Source organism: Microplitis mediator, chromosome 7 (genome assembly GCF_029852145.1).
Source record: "Microplitis mediator isolate UGA2020A chromosome 7, iyMicMedi2.1, whole genome shotgun sequence".
Taxonomy (NCBI): Eukaryota; Metazoa; Arthropoda; class Insecta; order Hymenoptera; family Braconidae; genus Microplitis; species Microplitis mediator.
In genome coordinates, this window is record NC_079975.1 from 27,191,469 (window position 1) to 27,209,240 (window position 17,772).

The following is a 17,772-nucleotide window of genomic DNA, read 5'->3' on the forward strand; positions in this document are numbered from 1 at the left end:
GCTCCGTAAAACCCTTTTTTAGTATGTTTAATTCAGGGGCGTGGTCCGGGGTGGCATCTTCAGAATGAAACCACTATCAGGGCAACACGCAAGTCTGGAGTAACTGGCACATTCTTTCATTCTCTGTCCGCGTCTTGTGATGATTCCCTCGGGGTTACTTTTTTTTGCACAGTATAGTTGTGTTGTATATGTGTTATGTTGGAATAAAAGTTGAAGAGTGTATGCCCTCGGTGTGGAGTGACCTCGAGAACATCTGTCGGCTGCCGGTTCTTTTTTGTATGAACGCTCGAGCTGCATGGCCACATAAGGATCGCGATAAAGACGACTCGAGCCCCCGAGAACAACAATCTTAGCAGGATTTCATGATCTCTTAAGAGTTTTTTATTATGATTCTTTATTCCTTTGTCCCTTTTTCTTTTCGTGGTTGTAACTATAGGTATAGCAATACCAAATTTTAAGATTATTCCTGAAGAAATATGTTTAACTTTAGAAGCCGTATATCTCAAGTACTATAATCTTGGTATCGACATGAAAAAAAATTCATTTTTAAATTTTGAATTTTATTTTTATTTTACCTATAAAATTTTTATTATAATAACATTTTATAAAATTTAATTTTTCTAGCTCAATAATTCATATTATTTTACAATGCATTAAAATTTATTAATATAAATAAATAAAAAAAAAAATTTGTAATTTTTAAGTTATTTATTTATTATTATAATTCATTAATATACATGTTTAAAAATTCATCTACAATATTTTTTTAAAATACAGTATTAATGTTTTTTGACAATATTGTTTTATATGTAAATCTATTTGATTGAATAAAATAAACTGTTTTCTCAGGATATCGTTCCTCGAATAATAGATAGAAAATTACTAAAAATTGAATGATCATTATCCAATACTTGTAATTTTAAACTCCTCAGTTTAATTTCTCCATAAATAATTAAAAAATAACAATTAATTACACCGAGCACATCTATTAACTTCTGATCTTGTAATCAGAAAATACATTTTCGACAAATTAATTTAAAGCATCTGAAAGTAGAGACTCGAAGCTTTGCAATAAAATTTATTTCATTGCGATGGGATAACTTGCTGATTGCTCGAGCCCAATTTCTAGCCGATGGAAGCAGGTATTTGGTTACATCGGTGCTATAAGTCCGTGGTATAGGAACAGCTTATGTGTATCCATTCACTAACAATAAAACTAATATAACTAAGTATTGCTTCTGAAAGATTATAAACTCCTGTTAGGTGTGAACCACGGCGCCGCGTGCCGACGCAACCCATTGGATCATCCTCAGCCGCAGACAACTCGCGCCTTACAAAAATTATTCACTGAGCGTGCGTTTGAATATACGCGCTTAAGGATTTATCGTCACCTCTGATTTCAAACCTCAACCTTTTTCCACAAAATACCTACAGTTTAAAATAACCCATTGCCATGTTCCAGGTTTTCCATCCTCTGCTCTTCTTACTGCCTCAGATAAATTTTTTTAAACCACTTGTTCAACAAAATAGACCTAAAATTTAGTAATGCAACAAGGATTCGGAAAATATTTTTGAAAGTACTAAAGTTAGTTGATTATAAATACCTGAGTATATTATATTTAGGAATTCTTAAATATATATATATGCAATGTTTGTTTATTATAAAATGGATGAGTAAGTGATCCATATATAGAAAGGCGCCTACGCAAATTCACACAAATACCCGTGTAATCCATGAAATGGATATATACCACGCAACGAACCGGAGCTGCTCGACACTTTTTCTCTGCTTGCGCTCACAGTATAATCTAAAACGTTTCCAATACTAAATATTTCGTGTTAACAGTTAACTTATTATTTTTCGTTATGCCTGGACGTCCTTTGTGGCAAGTAAGTATACTTTTTTTATAAAAAAAAAACATTAATTTTCGTATTATTCAAGTTTTGTTTTGACGTACAATCAAGTAAGCTGTTAAATGTCAGCGATCAGCTGCGTTTGACAGTATAAACATTACAATGCGTGCGCATCTTATTTTAATTTCAAAAAAAATTTCTAAACACAATTACCGTCATATTTTTAGTTAAAATATGTAGTTTCTAATAAATACTTTTTACTTATTCATTAATTTCGAATATTTATTTGCCAGATTAAAAAAAATTACTTTGGTTTATTTTAATTTTCTTAAAAACCAAAGTATTTCAAAATCCGTTAATTAAAAATAATAATTTTATAACTTTAACTGAGAATGTAAACAATTAAAAGAGTAAATGAGGTTATTAAATATAGTATGACCTTGATATGTAATTTGTTGAAAATTGTAACGAAGCCATGACCTGATCCAGAGTAATCGCATCTCGTCCACGAAAAATAACCGTCACGAATGGATCCAGAAATAGTTTTCTCCGTTAACGTATTATTATAACCGATGCCAAAGCGTCGCATCAGCACACGAGTAAATTAAATTACGATACATTTTTATTTTTATAATCCGCCACTACTCTTTTTCAAAATATTCACAAATTAAAAATAAATTTTTTTTCTCAAAAACATCTTGTCTATATCTCGCTGAGTGACACACGAGGCTGTATTGTCGTTGCTGTACTCGCGTTGAAAGACACACGCCTCTAATGATTCTATTTTTATATATTTACTTCAAAATATTCAACTAATTTAACTTAAAAAATGGATTTTATATTTTTATTAATTATTTAAACATTTAAAAAATAATTTACATTCTGTAGAATTGTTATTTATTTTTTTTATTTTACTGTTAAATTGTTATGATGTTTACATGTTAGAAAAATATGACATATTGTATATTGAATAATAATTATTATAAATGTTTACAAATTTAACATTCATATATTATATAAAAAAAAAATTACATGTGTCTTGTATTTCCGAATCCTCCATGTCCAGATTGACTAGCTCCTTTATTGAAACCCATTTGAAGATTAAGTTGACCTTCGCTGGCTCTCAATTGATCTTCAGTGAATGTTCTTTCATTTTTATCGGCCATTTTCGGTCCCAATCTTGGTCCAGTGTATTCAGGATGTTTTTGTGTCTAAATAAAATTAGTTTATTATATTTTATCTCAAATTAATATGATAAATACATAATTAAATTATTATATAATTACAATTCTTCCAAGTGCGTAAAGACAAAGAGTTACTTGAGGGATGTTACGTCTCTCAAATAAATCTGCAGTTTGGAAAATCTCTTCCTGTGGTACTCCGTAATTTTTAATAGCTGCTTGGAACCTATCCAATTTTTTTTTATTTTTTCGTTAATTATCAAATAAATAAATTTTTTTTTTCATAAATAATTGAAATACCTCTGAACGTTTTCCATCAGTTGGAAATTAGTACCCTTGGTTTGGATTTTTTTGACTGAATTCGGAGCTATTTTATTAATTAACTGGCAAAGAATAACGCCGTCTTTCAAAATATCTTCATAATCTCCTTTGGGTAATTTTTCACCAAGAACGGCTTCGATCCACTCCAAAACTTCGGCTTCTTGTTCCTTATTACGTGCCTAAAAATAAATATTCGTTAATAAAATTAACATGACATATATATTTTCCCTACTCCGCAGCACTTAAAAAAAGAAAAAAAAATATATATATCAAGACTTGAAAATAAATCCGCAGCTGTTATCAAGCGTTAGAAATGTTTTTCATAAAAATAAATATTTACTCAATCCAATAAATTTTATTGGTCAACCTGTTAAGCAGTTAATCTTTTTATCGCATTCGTTATTAAGCTGCTACTATTTTTTGTTCGGTTACAAATCCGCGATAATATACTCGCGCGCGTAACTTATACCTATGACGTAAATCCGCAAAGCTTGTGCGATAAATAATTATTTATAAACTTTCATACAATCATCATCATTTATACGTTCTTATAAATATATATATATTTTTATACTTATAATATAAATATTTTATTTTGTAATTTAATAGACAATAATACAAAATACATAATATAAAACACGTATTTTGACTATTACCAAATATCATTTTGGCATCAGCATTATTTTAGGTCAAAACGTCCAAATTATTAATGTTGGCCAATAAATATTTATATCGACCGTGACCAATAAATTTAACGCTTTATTATTTTATAACATTTATATTTAGGATATTTTGTCATAAAAAAAGAAAAAAAAATATTCCAGACTGGAATTTTAAAAGACGCGTTATTTTGAGCTTAACTACTAAAAAGCGTGTTAGATGGTGTGCAGATGGCTGAGCTTATTTAATATTATATATGTTATCTATCTTTCTCCCTTTATATTTATCGTTATTCCGGAAGTCTAATTTCAGCTAAAGAGTGAACTCATTTATGCAAAAATTAATTAAAATGACAATCGTCTAAATCATAACTTGAGCGAATTAAATTTATTTTTAACTTTTTACATTCAATTTATAATTTCAATAAAAACAAAGAAATGTTAACGAGATTTAACTGAAAATGAACAAGAGAAATAAAATTGTAACACTCAACACCCATTGAAAATTTTTCTCACACTTAAATTTTAAAAATCTAAATAATTAAATTATTTAACTTATTAGCATATAAAATAAACATACCGGCATTTCAATAGTTGGTGTAAAAACAGATAAAAATGAATAAAATAAATAAACTTTTTATGAAAATAAATAATATCGCGATGCGGATGACTTTTGAACTGTGGCAGTTGTCTTGAGTAGGAACTAACTCAGACGCCGGACGTCGCGACGCTATATGCCAGTATCCCCTCTACTCCAGAGCTTTTAAACTAACGGATTTTGACGAACCGTGTAGTGAGCACACTTTGGCATCATTCCCACTAGGTATTTCTCCTATCTCCTATCTCCTGTATCTTTTTCCTATTCCTACTCCTATACCCTCACTCTCTCAGCACAAGTTACCAGTTATTAGATACTAGACCAGACTAGAAACACACCAATCATCCTCATCCTTATTTACTCTCTTACTCTGGAGAGATTACATCATTTTTATTTTTTATATCTCATAGATACATCACTGGCTACCCCTACTTAACTTATTCGCTTTTATAAATATCTTTAGTTACATTTATAATTTTTTTTCTTGAATCTGATAGCTTATAAGTCAATGACATTCTCATAATTGAAACCCATTAGACTGTGACATTTTTTAGTAGAGAATCAATTAGTTGACAACAACTAAATAATAATAAATCTTTGGATTTATGCCATTTGATGTAATACTGACACCATCGCTTTATTTATATTTTTATTTATAAAAAAAAATTATTTTAGCATTAAAGGATAAATTTATTTTTAATAATTACTGGATAAAAATTTTTTTCAAATGTATTTCTGGTACATTTTTTTTTTAATCATTTAAATTATTATTCACAGATGTTAAGAAATTAAAAGTTATTATTATTATATTATTTTATTTTGTCTTCATAAAATAAGTTTTTGACTTGAATAAATAGCGAGACATTTATAATAGTAAACAGATTGTTTTATTCGAAATAAAATAAAGTTTTAAATAAGAAAAAAAATTTTTTTTTTTTCTTACATTTCAAAGCTCGATGATCTATTTAAAAAAATAAAGTTCATTGACCTGCCACTAGATGTCCAGAATAGTCTAATAATTTTCGTTCGCTCAGACTTGTAATTGAGTTGTTAAAGTCCAAAATTGTGCAACGTCTAATCAGCTTTGCGCAGTGGCGATATCGTAACCAATGAGGTTCTACCGAGGTGCGATTATTGCTAGTTGAAAACTTTTACCAATACCCCGCCAAGACGATGTGAAATACCATCGGCTAAGGCAATTTTTGAAAGTTTCTGCGGAAACTGATAAATATATTTAAAATAAATTATTATTCACTATTACCCTACCACAGTTTTATTATAAAAATAATTACTAAACCAAGTAAACACAATCATGAATAAAAATTACGTAAGAATAACAAAGTTATTTAGGTGTTGAATGATGAGTTATCTCCCACGCAATGACGTCAAAAAAATAATAAAAGCGACCTCGTATAAAAAAGGTTCAATAAATTATAACCACTAGATTTATAACTTTAAATTTATTTGTCTTATTTTAAAGGTGGCTGGAAAGCGTGAGCCGGAACAGGAAACTGAGGCGCAGAAATGGATTGAACAAGTTATCGGTGAGAGGTTTCCACCCGGTAAGTGATAACGCATAGACGTAATTATTTGAAAATTGTCTAAACATCAATTGGCGGAGAAACCAGGAACTCATGAGTAGTACGCGAGTAGTAACTATATAGTAAATATATATATCCACTCCTTATATTACCTCATACAATATATCTATATATTTATATATAAAAGTAAAGAGAGCAGCTGCAATCAAACAATAGCAACGTGTGGCACGATCAATATCCTACTTCAACCCCTAGCTGAAATTACAGCTACCTATATATGATATCCTGATATTTAGGGGTGAAAAAATCGCTGCAAGCCCTTCAGAATCATTTAGGAGTCATCGACGCATTGATATCCCGTTGTACAGAATCAGGATAACAATTTAAACCCCCCGAACATCCCAAACCTAGCACGATACTATTCAACCCTCATGTCATAATTTCCTGTTCAACAGAGGTGGCAAGGGTCCGCAAGTCTTTGACATCTACGTGCGATTAACCCCGTGCACACTAGTTTCTTTTTTTTTTTTTTATCAACCCGCGAATCCTTTCCTGCACACATATGTGTTCCGGATCGGGATTTTGGGGTGCGTGACGTCGCAAAGGTTAAACTAGTGAGGTGGGTCAGTATTTTTACGGTAATCGATCGTCTACGTAGCTCACACGTCAACGGACTTTCTGTAGACTACATAGATAGGTTAGCTAGTTCCTTGATTCCCTTTAGTTGAAAGTCAAATTGTAGGGTGGCTTTCGCTTTCTGATTCTCGTGTTATCCTGGGAAAACGCGCGCTCTGTTACGTCACGACGAGGGCGTAACATCACTGTGAGTTGTATGTCTGGATTCAATACCAACCCTATAGATAGTACTATTCTAGTGCGCCGTATATTGGGGTCGTGGTAGTAGATTAAGCATCACTAAAGTATATTGCCGACACATACAATCCTGATTTTGCAAATACGCCACGCGTCGACGCAACTAAATCTTTTATTTTTATTCATATAGTAAACTACGTGTAAAAATATTTATGCCTGACAACAACATCTTCTTTGATATCAAAAAATGATTTACATGACAAGAGCGATAACGTCAAAGTCATAATATATTATCCAAATTACCAGCCTTGAATATTATTTTCTTGAAAATTTATTTATATAATACATACATAATTGAAGACATTTATAATCTTGGCACTCTAAGACATTTGTCAACGAGGTTTGTAATATCATCGAGCCTCCACCTGCGACTGTCATCCTGGTGCAAGAGAGGACGCCGTGGAGGTGGCCAAACGTAGAAACCAACCCCCACTCACCCACGCGATCCCCTCTTACACTAACAGATATGTACCACCGCTAACTGTAGCCATCACTACTCGCGAACCAACAACCGCAGTAGCAGCATCACTATCACCAACCATTTTATCAACTTGAGCCAAATCTCATCTCGGTTGGAGATTGGTAGGGATTTTCGCAAGCTTTCGCCACCGAGTATTCGCCTGGTTGCTCGCAACGCCAGTTCCACCTGCCGAGCTTAAAAATACCAATGTTTTTTTTGTCTCCTCGTGCTCACTGACCAACCAATAAAAGAATGTATCAACCATTGACCTATGCATCTTGATAAGTGTCTAAGATTCCATTCAGTACTGGACGAAATGTTGAGGATATCGATTTGCCGTCACTCGTTCATCATGTTACGTTGCAGGGACGCTAGTGTATCAGGGATACATAGTAAAAGCACAGTAGTAATTCATCTGTTTTTTTTTTTTATTTTTCCTTATTCCCGTCTTCTATCCCGAGAGCTCACAGCCCACGGTGAACCTTCGATCTAGTGTGGTAAGACGATGTCAAAGCAATACAATGAAGCTCTTGGAAAGCAAACACTGTCATTTGTCGTATCGAGACGTCAGTCATCCGTCCGTCACGACGGCGCAAGGCTTCCTGCTGCACCAGGGAACTAGCAGACGTTTGAGGGATTTATAGGGTTTGTTATCCTAACTACCCACCCACAAATTTACCCACCCTGAACGACATCGAGAACGCGCCCCTGATCGAATGGCATTACTTTAACCATGATCGCAGCTGTTTCTGCTTGTACTGTATACATGCTATATGAGCAATAGGTACAGCTGCGAGCATATACAGTATTACTGTATTGTCTATTATCAGTTTGGGATGCTTTCAATCGTTGTTGGTCACCTGGCACTGGTCAAGATACTATTTCGATCAATAGTTAACGATAATGAAGACGGAACAATACTTGAAGACGCCAAATTCTCGTCACGAATTCGTCAATGACGTCACTTTGAGACAAGCCTACCAGGATTACAGCCCCGGGGAAAATTTACGAGCTTGCGCAACAGGTTTACGTCATAGCAATACTACCGCCAACCGCGTTTACTTCCTTACAAACAGAATATTAGGCTAGCTTTTAAACCCCAGCGATTTAAGATACAAATATATCTATATCTGTGTGCATTCATATACATATATAACCTGTTGCTTTAGGAAAAGTCGTAAATTTTCGTGCAGGATGTTGTCCTGATGAAAATCGTGTCTTTGACGTCTTTATGACGCGAGTTTGACGTTTAATCAATACCAGACTCACGCAGACGCAGCTTTTTAGATAAAAAACAAAAACAGATTTTAGTTAATATAATTATATCATTGTCTAATTAATGCAAATTTTTCTTTGTTTCAAATGTATTTATATTTAAAAAATTATAAATAATTTGGGTACAGAATAAATTATCATCAAAATGACAATTATTCTATTTGATAAAATGATTTTAGTAACTTCGCAAGTACGAATTATTTCTAGGATATAGATTTCCTGTCACCTCCTTCCTTTTACGGCATTTCATAGCTCTTTGTAACTACCAGGATCACATCAATTGTTTATAATTCATCTCTGGTTGAGCAAGAGGCTGATGTTCATTGATCTCAGCCACTAGGTAGACTTAAAAAAAAAAAAATAATACTTTGACAGCGCAAGTGACTGAGTAATAAATTTGAATATTAGAAAAGCTTCAAGATTCCTATAAGACCCTAGTATAAAAAAAATAAATGATGAGCCTTGTGTGGTAAAGTATTCATACTTACCCTAATATAATAACAATTGGAGCACACTCATGTATAAATAAAGTCCTGATACCTGGGCACGGTACCCGGAAATAGACTTCCTGCGAACTAATAAGTTCCTGATGTCGTATGAGCGCCATTTGGTTGCAACCCCCAATATATTTTCTTATAAATTGTCCATACATATATACACGATAGCTTAACCAGTATAATCCGCGAAACCAATTAATTCCAAAAGGATTTTTGCTTGACGCTCATCAGATATACTCTTCCAGTGAATATTCGATCGGCTGTCAATAACTCGTCAATTGGGAACGCCGAACTACGACCAGGTTTGTATTAGGCAAGCAGATTCGTCCGAAGGATAAAATACTTGAGCTTTCTCTCTTGCTCTTTACTCTTGACTCTCTTCTGATATAATGGTTGTCATGGTGCTCCTATTACAAGGTATAACCCAAAATTTCGTTCATTAAATATCCGTCACGCATCTTCCCCGGTAATTTGGAACCACGTGATAGAGCGTCCTTGCAGGATCAGGCTAGTAGTTTTGCGAATAGATGGCAGATGGCTATTTATCCTAGTCCAATGACCTTACAGGCCACTCAAATATTTACTTATACTCCTACATATATAACAAATCTTGCTTTCCCAAATATCCACAAATATATCCTACATACATATATATTTATATTATAGCTAGTATTGATTTTATTTTATGTATAGTAAAGAAGCCACAACACATATATGTATATAATAAAATAAACATACCCGGTATCATGTATGCTCCCTTAATATACGATGAACTTTTATATTTATAGCATCCGCATATTTTTCAGGTCAATTTCGATCCAACATATATAATAAAACATTTAATTGTATAATCGCCTGGTTCATTTGAATAGTATATTCACCGGGCATCTCGTCATTTCATATATATATGTATATGTATGTTTTTTTTTCCACTCTGGATTTGAAAATGTAGCGTAGATTAAATTAATCAGACGGAGATGGTGATAATAAAAAAGAAAAAAAAATAATAAAAACACGAGTAAAAAATAAAAAGGTAGAGATTAACCTCCACGGGATAACTGTACTCCTGGGTGTTGGAGATGCGGTGCGTCTTTCGAATGGCGTCGAGTGACGACTAAAACAGCTCCGTGACTTTTTAAAACCTCACCGACATTTGCTATCTTTGATGCGACATATTACTGCTCCGTAAACCCGGAACGTCGTTGGGAAAAAAAAATTGTTAACCTTCTGAGAAATAGTACAAGACACGAATGGGAGCATTTCTTTAAACTGCGGTTATGAAAAAAATTCCATGCTCCCTTGGACTCCCTCTTGGGATAATGGGACTACATGAATGCGTGCTGGTACTCGAGTTCCTTCGATACACTATTTTCCTCGTTTGTCCTTTATACTTTTATCAACTTCCACAACGTCCCAAGGGACTTTTACCTTCTGCTTGGATTCTCCCCCAGGATACGGGGGTTAGAAATGCCGAGTAGAATCATGTAATAGAGAAAAAAAATTCCGAGTCGCGATAGATAGAATGAGTAGAGTTTAAAAATGAACAAAGTGCTCAGGCGTCAATACCGCAGAGGGGGAGTTTGATAATCGACGCCGGCGCGTTTATATCTTATTCGTTCTCTCTTTGTCACACTCAATCAATCTAAACGTATCACTGTCTTGCTCTCTTTCATGTCAAGCTTTTGATGATAATAATAACAAAAAAAAAAGATAAAGAAACATGATAAAGCACGATTTATGCGTTCCTGGTTCGTTCGTGTATCGAGACATTCTTTTCAGTCGTCGAACTGCAAGCCAATTGATTTTATAATGCTCCCATTTTATAATACAATAAAAAACAATTTTATTATTGATAACAATAAACAGGTGTTGCCTACGAAGATGCTCTAAGAGATGGAATAATCTTCTGTAAGCTAATGAACCGTCTAAAGCCTGGAATAATCACCAAGATCAATACCTCAGGCGGTGACTACAAAATGATGGACAATCTCAACCAGTAAGTTAACTACTCAATATTACAAATGTTAAATAACAAATAAAAAACAAATAACAATTGTTAAAATGACTGAAAATACTGCTTAACATTTATTATCTCCCCATGAAAAAGTTTATTTTTTTTTTCCAATAAATCTACAAAAGTAAATATAACGCAACGCTGCGTGGTATTATTATTATTTTTGTGATAAAGAGCAGCCCGCGTTTATGCTCGCCTGATCTATATTCGACTTTACGCAATCGACAGTGTTTTGTCAGGCCAACTAACCACCTATTTCTTTTCTCGATTTCATAGCTTATGTGCGATCAATCGACCAGTCGCTTATTGCGATCGCTTTTTACCTGTAAAACGGCATCAACAAACTAATACTTAATAGCTCAATCCTTTCTCATTCTAATCGATTGCTAACCTATCCAACATCTAATATCTAATCGATAACTATAATTATTATTTTTATATGAGTGGTAACGAGTAGTCGAATCGTGGTGCAAGAAACGCTCTAGATCGAAAACTCGAGTACGAGGATTTGGAGCACAAAGACGCGAAAGAACGTCGAGCTCTTGTTCGTTTATTAAATCCTGATAGAGAAGCACCGACAAAGTCCGAGGTCGGGACCATCGCTTATTTATAACGCGTTTTCACTTTCGTTCAGGTTATTGACGTTTCTCGTGCGTGGGTATACATGGGTAGATATATAAAAAAAAAATATATATCATGCACTGCCACAAAGATAAATCTTAAAAAAAATGATAAAAAAATGTATGTGAGTATGTATTCTTATTAGAGTTTGGGGTAGATTAGAAATTTCGTACCAATTAAAAAAAAAAATATTAATGAGGTTTTCTAACGGGCGATTGCCTTTAGCACTATGCTACAATCCTGATTAAATATCAACGAGTGAGGAGGTGGCTTAAAAGTCTTAATATCTGTTAAAATTTGTCTCTGGTATTATAAATCCTATTGCTATATTCATTTGGATGCTTTCTGGTATTTGATGTTTTCTTGTTTATCCAAGTGTTTTTTTACTCTTATATCCACGCTCCACAAACACAGTACATATGTACCTACGTCAAAAAGATTAGCTAATATGTGATTTATTAGTATCATAAATAATTATAGTCACTACCAAAATTTCGAAAAAACGATAATTACATTATAGGTGATACTGACACTTTAATTTAATTTTAAATAAATGTTTTTATTTCATCAGAATTTAAATTAATCATATTGTTAATTAATTCAAATCAATTTTTCATTTAAAAAATAGTCATTCAATTTTCTATAAATATTGTCATGCACTGAAGTTAAATTGACAAACGATTGAGATACACGAGTACCCGATACTTTTCCATTTATTCTTGTAATATTAACATTCAAAAGCCCAATTTGTAAATAATTTCTTCTGCTACCACGTCGTAGGCAGACAACTGGACTCCCTCGAAATTCCTGTAAATAGTCATAATGTAAATTAATTTTTTTTTTATTTAATTAAATAAATAAATTTTGAATTACCGTTTGCGGTATTATATAATTTTCAAATCCAACTTTAACTTGTCTGTTATTGATATCGCTATAATGTCCATCAGATTTAAGAAATCTAGCTGTTGCATTTTTAACTCTAACTCTGTATGGAGCCATCATGAGCACTAGAATCAATTAAATAATAAATTATTTTTACCGTTTACAATGATAATAAATAATAATAATTATACCTCTCAGTAACTCATTTTTATTATTGACAAAAATTTCAACAGCATAAACATGACATTTTCCATAGTTAATATTGTCTGTATTCTTAGCTAAACTAATAGTATTTAATTTGTAATATAAATAAAAAGGTTTCTCGAGAATCATAATTATGTAATCAACCGAGCCCTGATGGTTATCAGACTGTACGTCAGTTATATTTGATACTGTTCGATTTTGGCAACCACTGCTCGATTCAATTGAAAAGTTACAACCACTGTAGCAAATGTATTCCTTATAATAACTGTAATTAATAAATATTTCATTAAAAATATTAAATTATCGGCTACTGTTAATTAGTTAACAAGTAATTTAATTACTTCGTTAGTGACGGCATCGTTTGCGTTAAAACCGCTTGCGGATGAATAAGCGAACCATAATGTAAATCTATAAAATAAAATTTAAAGAAAAATTATTGAAAGATAGATAAAAATAATATTTTATACTTACACTTTCCCTCTGGAATTTTATATGATTCAGATAAATTACGATACATCATTACGGTCCATGGAAATATGGTGTCAATTATTTTTTCAGTTTCATTAACAGTCGTTGTAAAACAGCATTTACTGATTGAAACAGTCATAAGTATTATTAAAACTTTTATAATAATTAGTTGCATTTTATTGATGAGATGTAAAGTATACTTTTGTAGTCCGGCGAGTATCTAATTTAAAAATCATGTCAGGAGCCCATTTTATAAAGTATCAGTTATTCGTGTTGAAGCAGTATTTGCATTAGTGATTGTCGCTATAAATCTTAATTTTATCTTTTTTTGTTTAATTTGGACAAGTGTGAAGAGTATTATTAGATACGAAAATCCATTTTTTTTACAATCAGGTCGTTAAATACCAAAAGATTATGCAAAATAATTGGACATAATTAAACAATTTATTGTCTTAAATAATGACGCACGAGGTTATTTTACATTGTCAATATTAGTAAAAGTATTATCGCTTTCAAATAATTATGCTTATTTATATCATATTGCAAAAAAAATTAATATTCATATAAAAAAAAATTTTTTTAATTTTTTTGTAATTAAGGCCTTTATCATTATTACTATAGTATATCCTAATATCCTTTTGGAGCAGGAATAAGATCCTTAGTCAATATATTATATATTTCATCATGAGCGGAAGTAATATTGATGAAAGATTCCCATCTTTGTTCGTTAAACGGTTTATTAGCATCTCTATAAATATTGAAAAATCCAATCTGTGCATAATCATCAGAATCATTTCGCTGACACACCAATGGACTAGCTCGATAATTTGCCTTAAGAATTTATAAATAAAATCAAATTTATTATCTCTCATTATATATTATTTTTATTTAACTCACCAAAAATATCACTTTACTCTCTTTAATATCTAGATTATTTTCTGCAACGTGCGTATAATTAACACCATCATATTTTAATATACGTGCAGAGTCATTAATCAATTGTGCTCTGTACGGAGCTATCAGCGTAACTACAAAAAATATTTAAATTAAATAAATTGGATGAATTATCTCGTCATGAGCAAAAAATTATTTACTTTTATCTTTCTTATGATTATTTTCATTTACGATTAATTTTGTCTTAGCATAGAAATAACAATTGCTATAATCATTTGTATTATCACTTTTGGCTAAATTGATGACACTCATTTTGTTATTTAAATCAAACGGACTTCGGAGAATTATAATTGCATAGCTATTATATTTGCTGTGTGCAGAAGATGTATCATTAATCCGTCCATTGATTATTTTAGAAAATTTACGAATCTGACAATTATTTATATTTATTTTCCAAGCAGCTTGTAATACCCAACAACCCCCAATACACGTGTACTTTGTTTTAGGTCTAAAAATTAAATTTATTACATTTTCTTATTAATAATTATGCAGCTAATCACGCAATTTGTTAAATATAGAATTTTATATGTTTTACTTATTTAATATAGATGTGTTTAATGTAAGAACAGCTTGAGGATGGACAAGAGATCCATAATCCAAATCTAAAATACAGTAGAGTCATATAAAAATGTTTAAATATAAATATATATCTTACCTGATGATTCTAAACTTTTGAGAACGAATGGATTTTTATTTATCAACACTGTCCATGCTGATAAATTAACATTGTTACTTTTTTTTTCAACTCTATTTGTGTATAAAACAGCACAACTTTTACTCAAAGTAACAATAGTTGAAATAATTAATATCTTTATTAAAATCTTCATTTTAAAAATGATATCTGGGTTTTATTATTTTTTGTCGCTTATATACATCCATCGCGAATCAGAATAATAATAATAATTGTCTATGATAAGATTCTAGTGACAATACAGACAAGTGTTTTGTCATATATTTGTTTAATAATTTATAAAAAATTTATCATTCTACTAATGATGATTTATTGACTTGTTATTATTTTACTATACAACTACAATGATAAGCCTGTAAAAATTTTCATTTAATTTAATTGCCTCAATAATAGTGTTTAATTAAAATTACGTAGTAAATTTTTTAAAAAATTCTCTTTGATAAAAAAGAGGACAATTGTCTTTATAAGAAAAAGAGTGAGAGAGGGGTCGAGGATGCGCAACGCGGCCACTCCGCATGGCTCCCTTTTGACACGAGTATCATAACACAAGAACAAGTAGATCCCGTGTCTTAGCTGGACACTCATCCAGACCCAGATGTCCGACAACAAACTCCAACCAAAAAATATTTAAAGAATCGTTGGTTAGAATAAGAAAAAAAATATATAAATGGACAGACGAAATAAGCTCGCGTCTCTTCATGTTTCTCTGCTCCCATGGGGCTTTCTAAGTACCGTCTTTCCTCATTTACTGATCGCCCAATTCTATCATCATCATCCATGTAATGCTAGAATAAAGATAATACCGTATATTACCGTATTAATAATTCCAAGGATCGTTATATTCCTTATATCTTGAGCACCTTGAGATACAAGAGCTCCCTGTTATGGCCTCTGTCTGTGAGAAATAAACCGCTAAATATAAGACACAAGAGCACACTCGAGTTACACGTGTGTACAATTAAATTGTGCTGGCAACATCACACCACGATACTCCTTAAGCGGGTGCTCATATGCGGCAGACGCGCTGACAACCAGGAACTCAGCTACTGGAAGAAGCCCCAACAATTCGAGGAATTTCAAAAATTCCAGCTAAAGGTCCTGAGTTTACTTTTAAACAAACACCGATACCTTATCTTACTATCATAATCTCCTGTTACATTGGGATACGCGACACGTCATTTCTGTGACAGAAATCTCATCTCGAATAGATTCTGATGATTCTGAGCATTCTGAGTGACCTAACTGTTCTCTATCTTATTCCTGAGTACTGTAAAGTTAGTACTAGTGTCCCACCGTATTAATTAGTATCTTCCAATTAATGTTGAGACAATAGAAGCGCGTCACTAACCTAAGAATAGGCTCAGGCGAACAGATCTAACAAAGAGCTTACTCTCGTTTGGCTTTTCTTAACATCAATTTTTTTCTGTCTAGTCTTGCTTTCTTATCATAAATTTTCAGTTAATAAAAATTTATCTCACAAATATTAACTCGTAATAATTATTATCTTCATCAATTTTTATTTTATTTATATGCATGTATATTTAATTGTCATTACGTTTAACAGGTTTCAAAAAGCATGTGTCAAGTATGGAGTACCAGATGTTGACCTGTTTCAAGCTGTTGATTTAATGGAGCGTAAAAATATCGCACAAGTTACCAATACGATTTTTGCTATCGGCCGCGCAGTAAGTTGTCAGTCATTAATTAAATGTTATTTCTATATCAATGATTAATTAATTTGTTAATTTTTGAATAGACTTATAAGCATCCAGAATGGCGTGGACCATATTTGGGACCAAAACCAGCTGAAGAAAATAAAAGGTTCTTCACAGAAGACCAGCTGAGAGCTGGTGAAGCGGTTATTGGTCTGCAAGCTGGTTCCAACAAAGGAGCCACTCAATCGGGACAGAACTTTGGTGCCAGCAGAAAAATCCTTCTTGGAAAATAAACTATACAACAAAAGACTTAACTTGTGTGTGTCATATGATTTATGTTTTTTTTTTCTCTAACAATGTCAGGTTAAAAATACGATTAATAAAAATGTGTAAATAAACGATTTAAATTTTTGAATTATTATTTATTGATAAGGTCGTGGAATAGCACGAGGTGGGTGCAACGACGTAGACAAGATCGTGGGGCAGGCCAGTTCTTGGGGACCCCCTGAAACAGGAGAGCAGCTTCAGATACAAGTCACTATCTCCTTGGATTACGTGATATATATATATATGAGTATACATACTTATATAGGTGTAAGTGACTCGCGTATATCGCGAGATATCACTCCTTGGCTCTTCTGGGAGCCTCGTGAAAGGGGAGCGCTCCGGAGTGGCCGCACCGCGCATCATTGCGCCCCACTTTCAATCTTTAATCGCGCTAATTCAACTCTCTCGTCAGCGCAAATCACTCACCTCATAATCATTTCTTTATTTTTATTAATAACTATTGGATTTCTATCCGATCCATACAAATAACAACAAATATTTAAAATAAGTATTGCTAAAAAATTTTCATCTTCAATCAAGTCATCAACTACTTTAGAATTTCACGACAATAATATACTTGAAAACCTTTATCATAAACCTTTCCACCTTCTGATTATCATCTTACATCATTTCTGAGGTTCTTTCAATGCAAAATAATAAAAAATATTTGAGAAAAAAAATTTTTCGAATCCTAGAA

General features: G+C 32.3%; 3 protein-coding genes, 1 long non-coding RNA gene and 1 other non-coding gene across 5 annotated transcripts; 2 read left to right on the forward strand and 3 right to left on the reverse strand.

The window, feature by feature from the left end:
* The first annotated feature begins 1,732 nt into the window (after positions 1-1,732).
* Positions 1,733-17,155, forward strand: LOC130672033 (muscle-specific protein 20-like). Its single transcript, XM_057476229.1, has 5 exons — positions 1,733-1,890; positions 6,094-6,175; positions 11,126-11,255; positions 16,658-16,778; positions 16,850-17,155. Exons 1-5 carry the CDS (start codon positions 1,867-1,869, stop codon positions 17,039-17,041), a joined length of 549 nt encoding a protein of 182 aa, XP_057332212.1. The 5' UTR covers positions 1,733-1,866; the 3' UTR covers positions 17,042-17,155.
* LOC130672036 (myophilin) lies at positions 2,745-4,759 on the reverse strand. Its single transcript, XM_057476235.1, has 4 exons — positions 4,596-4,759; positions 3,336-3,535; positions 3,141-3,261; positions 2,745-3,065 (listed from the first exon to the last, which is right to left on the reverse strand). Exons 1-4 carry the CDS (start codon positions 4,599-4,601, stop codon positions 2,883-2,885), a joined length of 510 nt encoding a protein of 169 aa, XP_057332218.1. The 5' UTR covers positions 4,602-4,759; the 3' UTR covers positions 2,745-2,882.
* LOC130672550 (U4 spliceosomal RNA) lies at positions 5,694-5,834 on the forward strand. Its single transcript, XR_008990731.1, has one exon. It is a non-coding gene; the product is annotated as a U4 spliceosomal RNA (small nuclear RNA).
* LOC130672041 (uncharacterized) lies at positions 8,981-10,313 on the reverse strand. The gene is made up of 3 exons (XR_008990611.1): positions 9,998-10,313; positions 9,251-9,898; positions 8,981-9,107 (listed from the first exon to the last, which is right to left on the reverse strand). It is a non-coding gene; the product is annotated as an uncharacterized LOC130672041 (long non-coding RNA).
* Positions 13,823-15,285, reverse strand: LOC130672028 (uncharacterized). Its single transcript, XM_057476223.1, has 5 exons — positions 15,058-15,285; positions 14,938-15,004; positions 14,543-14,850; positions 14,346-14,476; positions 13,823-14,279 (listed from the first exon to the last, which is right to left on the reverse strand). The coding sequence occupies exons 1-5, from the start codon at positions 15,227-15,229 to the stop codon at positions 14,076-14,078; spliced, it is 882 nt and encodes a 293-aa protein (XP_057332206.1). The 5' UTR covers positions 15,230-15,285; the 3' UTR covers positions 13,823-14,075.
* Positions 17,156-17,772: the final 617 nt, after the last annotated feature.

What these genes read in the sequence shown, in the direction of transcription:
- LOC130672033 (XM_057476229.1), top strand. Translation starts at nt 1,867, where the DNA reads ATGCCTGGACGTCCTTTGTGGCAA. An exon ending in ATGATGGACAATCTCAACCA is followed by an intron (nt 11,256 to 16,657) that starts GTAAGTTAACTA and finishes TACGTTTAACAG; the next exon opens with GTTTCAAAAAGCATGTGTCA. An exon ending in TTTTTGCTATCGGCCGCGCA is followed by an intron (nt 16,779 to 16,849) that starts GTAAGTTGTCAG and finishes ATTTTTGAATAG; the next exon opens with ACTTATAAGCATCCAGAATG.
- LOC130672036 (XM_057476235.1), bottom strand. An exon ending in CTGATGGAAAACGTTCAGAG is followed by an intron (nt 3,262 to 3,335) that starts GTATTTCAATTA and finishes AAAATTGGATAG; the next exon opens with GTTCCAAGCAGCTATTAAAA. An exon ending in TTTACGCACTTGGAAGAATT is followed by an intron (nt 3,066 to 3,140) that starts GTAATTATATAA and finishes AATTTTATTTAG; the next exon opens with ACACAAAAACATCCTGAATA.
- LOC130672028 (XM_057476223.1), bottom strand. Translation starts at nt 15,229, where the DNA reads ATGAAGATTTTAATAAAGATATTAATTATTTCAACTATTGTTACTTTG. An exon ending in CAAAAGTTTAGAATCATCAG is followed by an intron (nt 15,005 to 15,057) that starts GTAAGATATATA and finishes ACTGTATTTTAG; the next exon opens with ATTTGGATTATGGATCTCTT. An exon ending in AACACATCTATATTAAATAA is followed by an intron (nt 14,851 to 14,937) that starts GTAAAACATATA and finishes TTTAATTTTTAG; the next exon opens with ACCTAAAACAAAGTACACGT.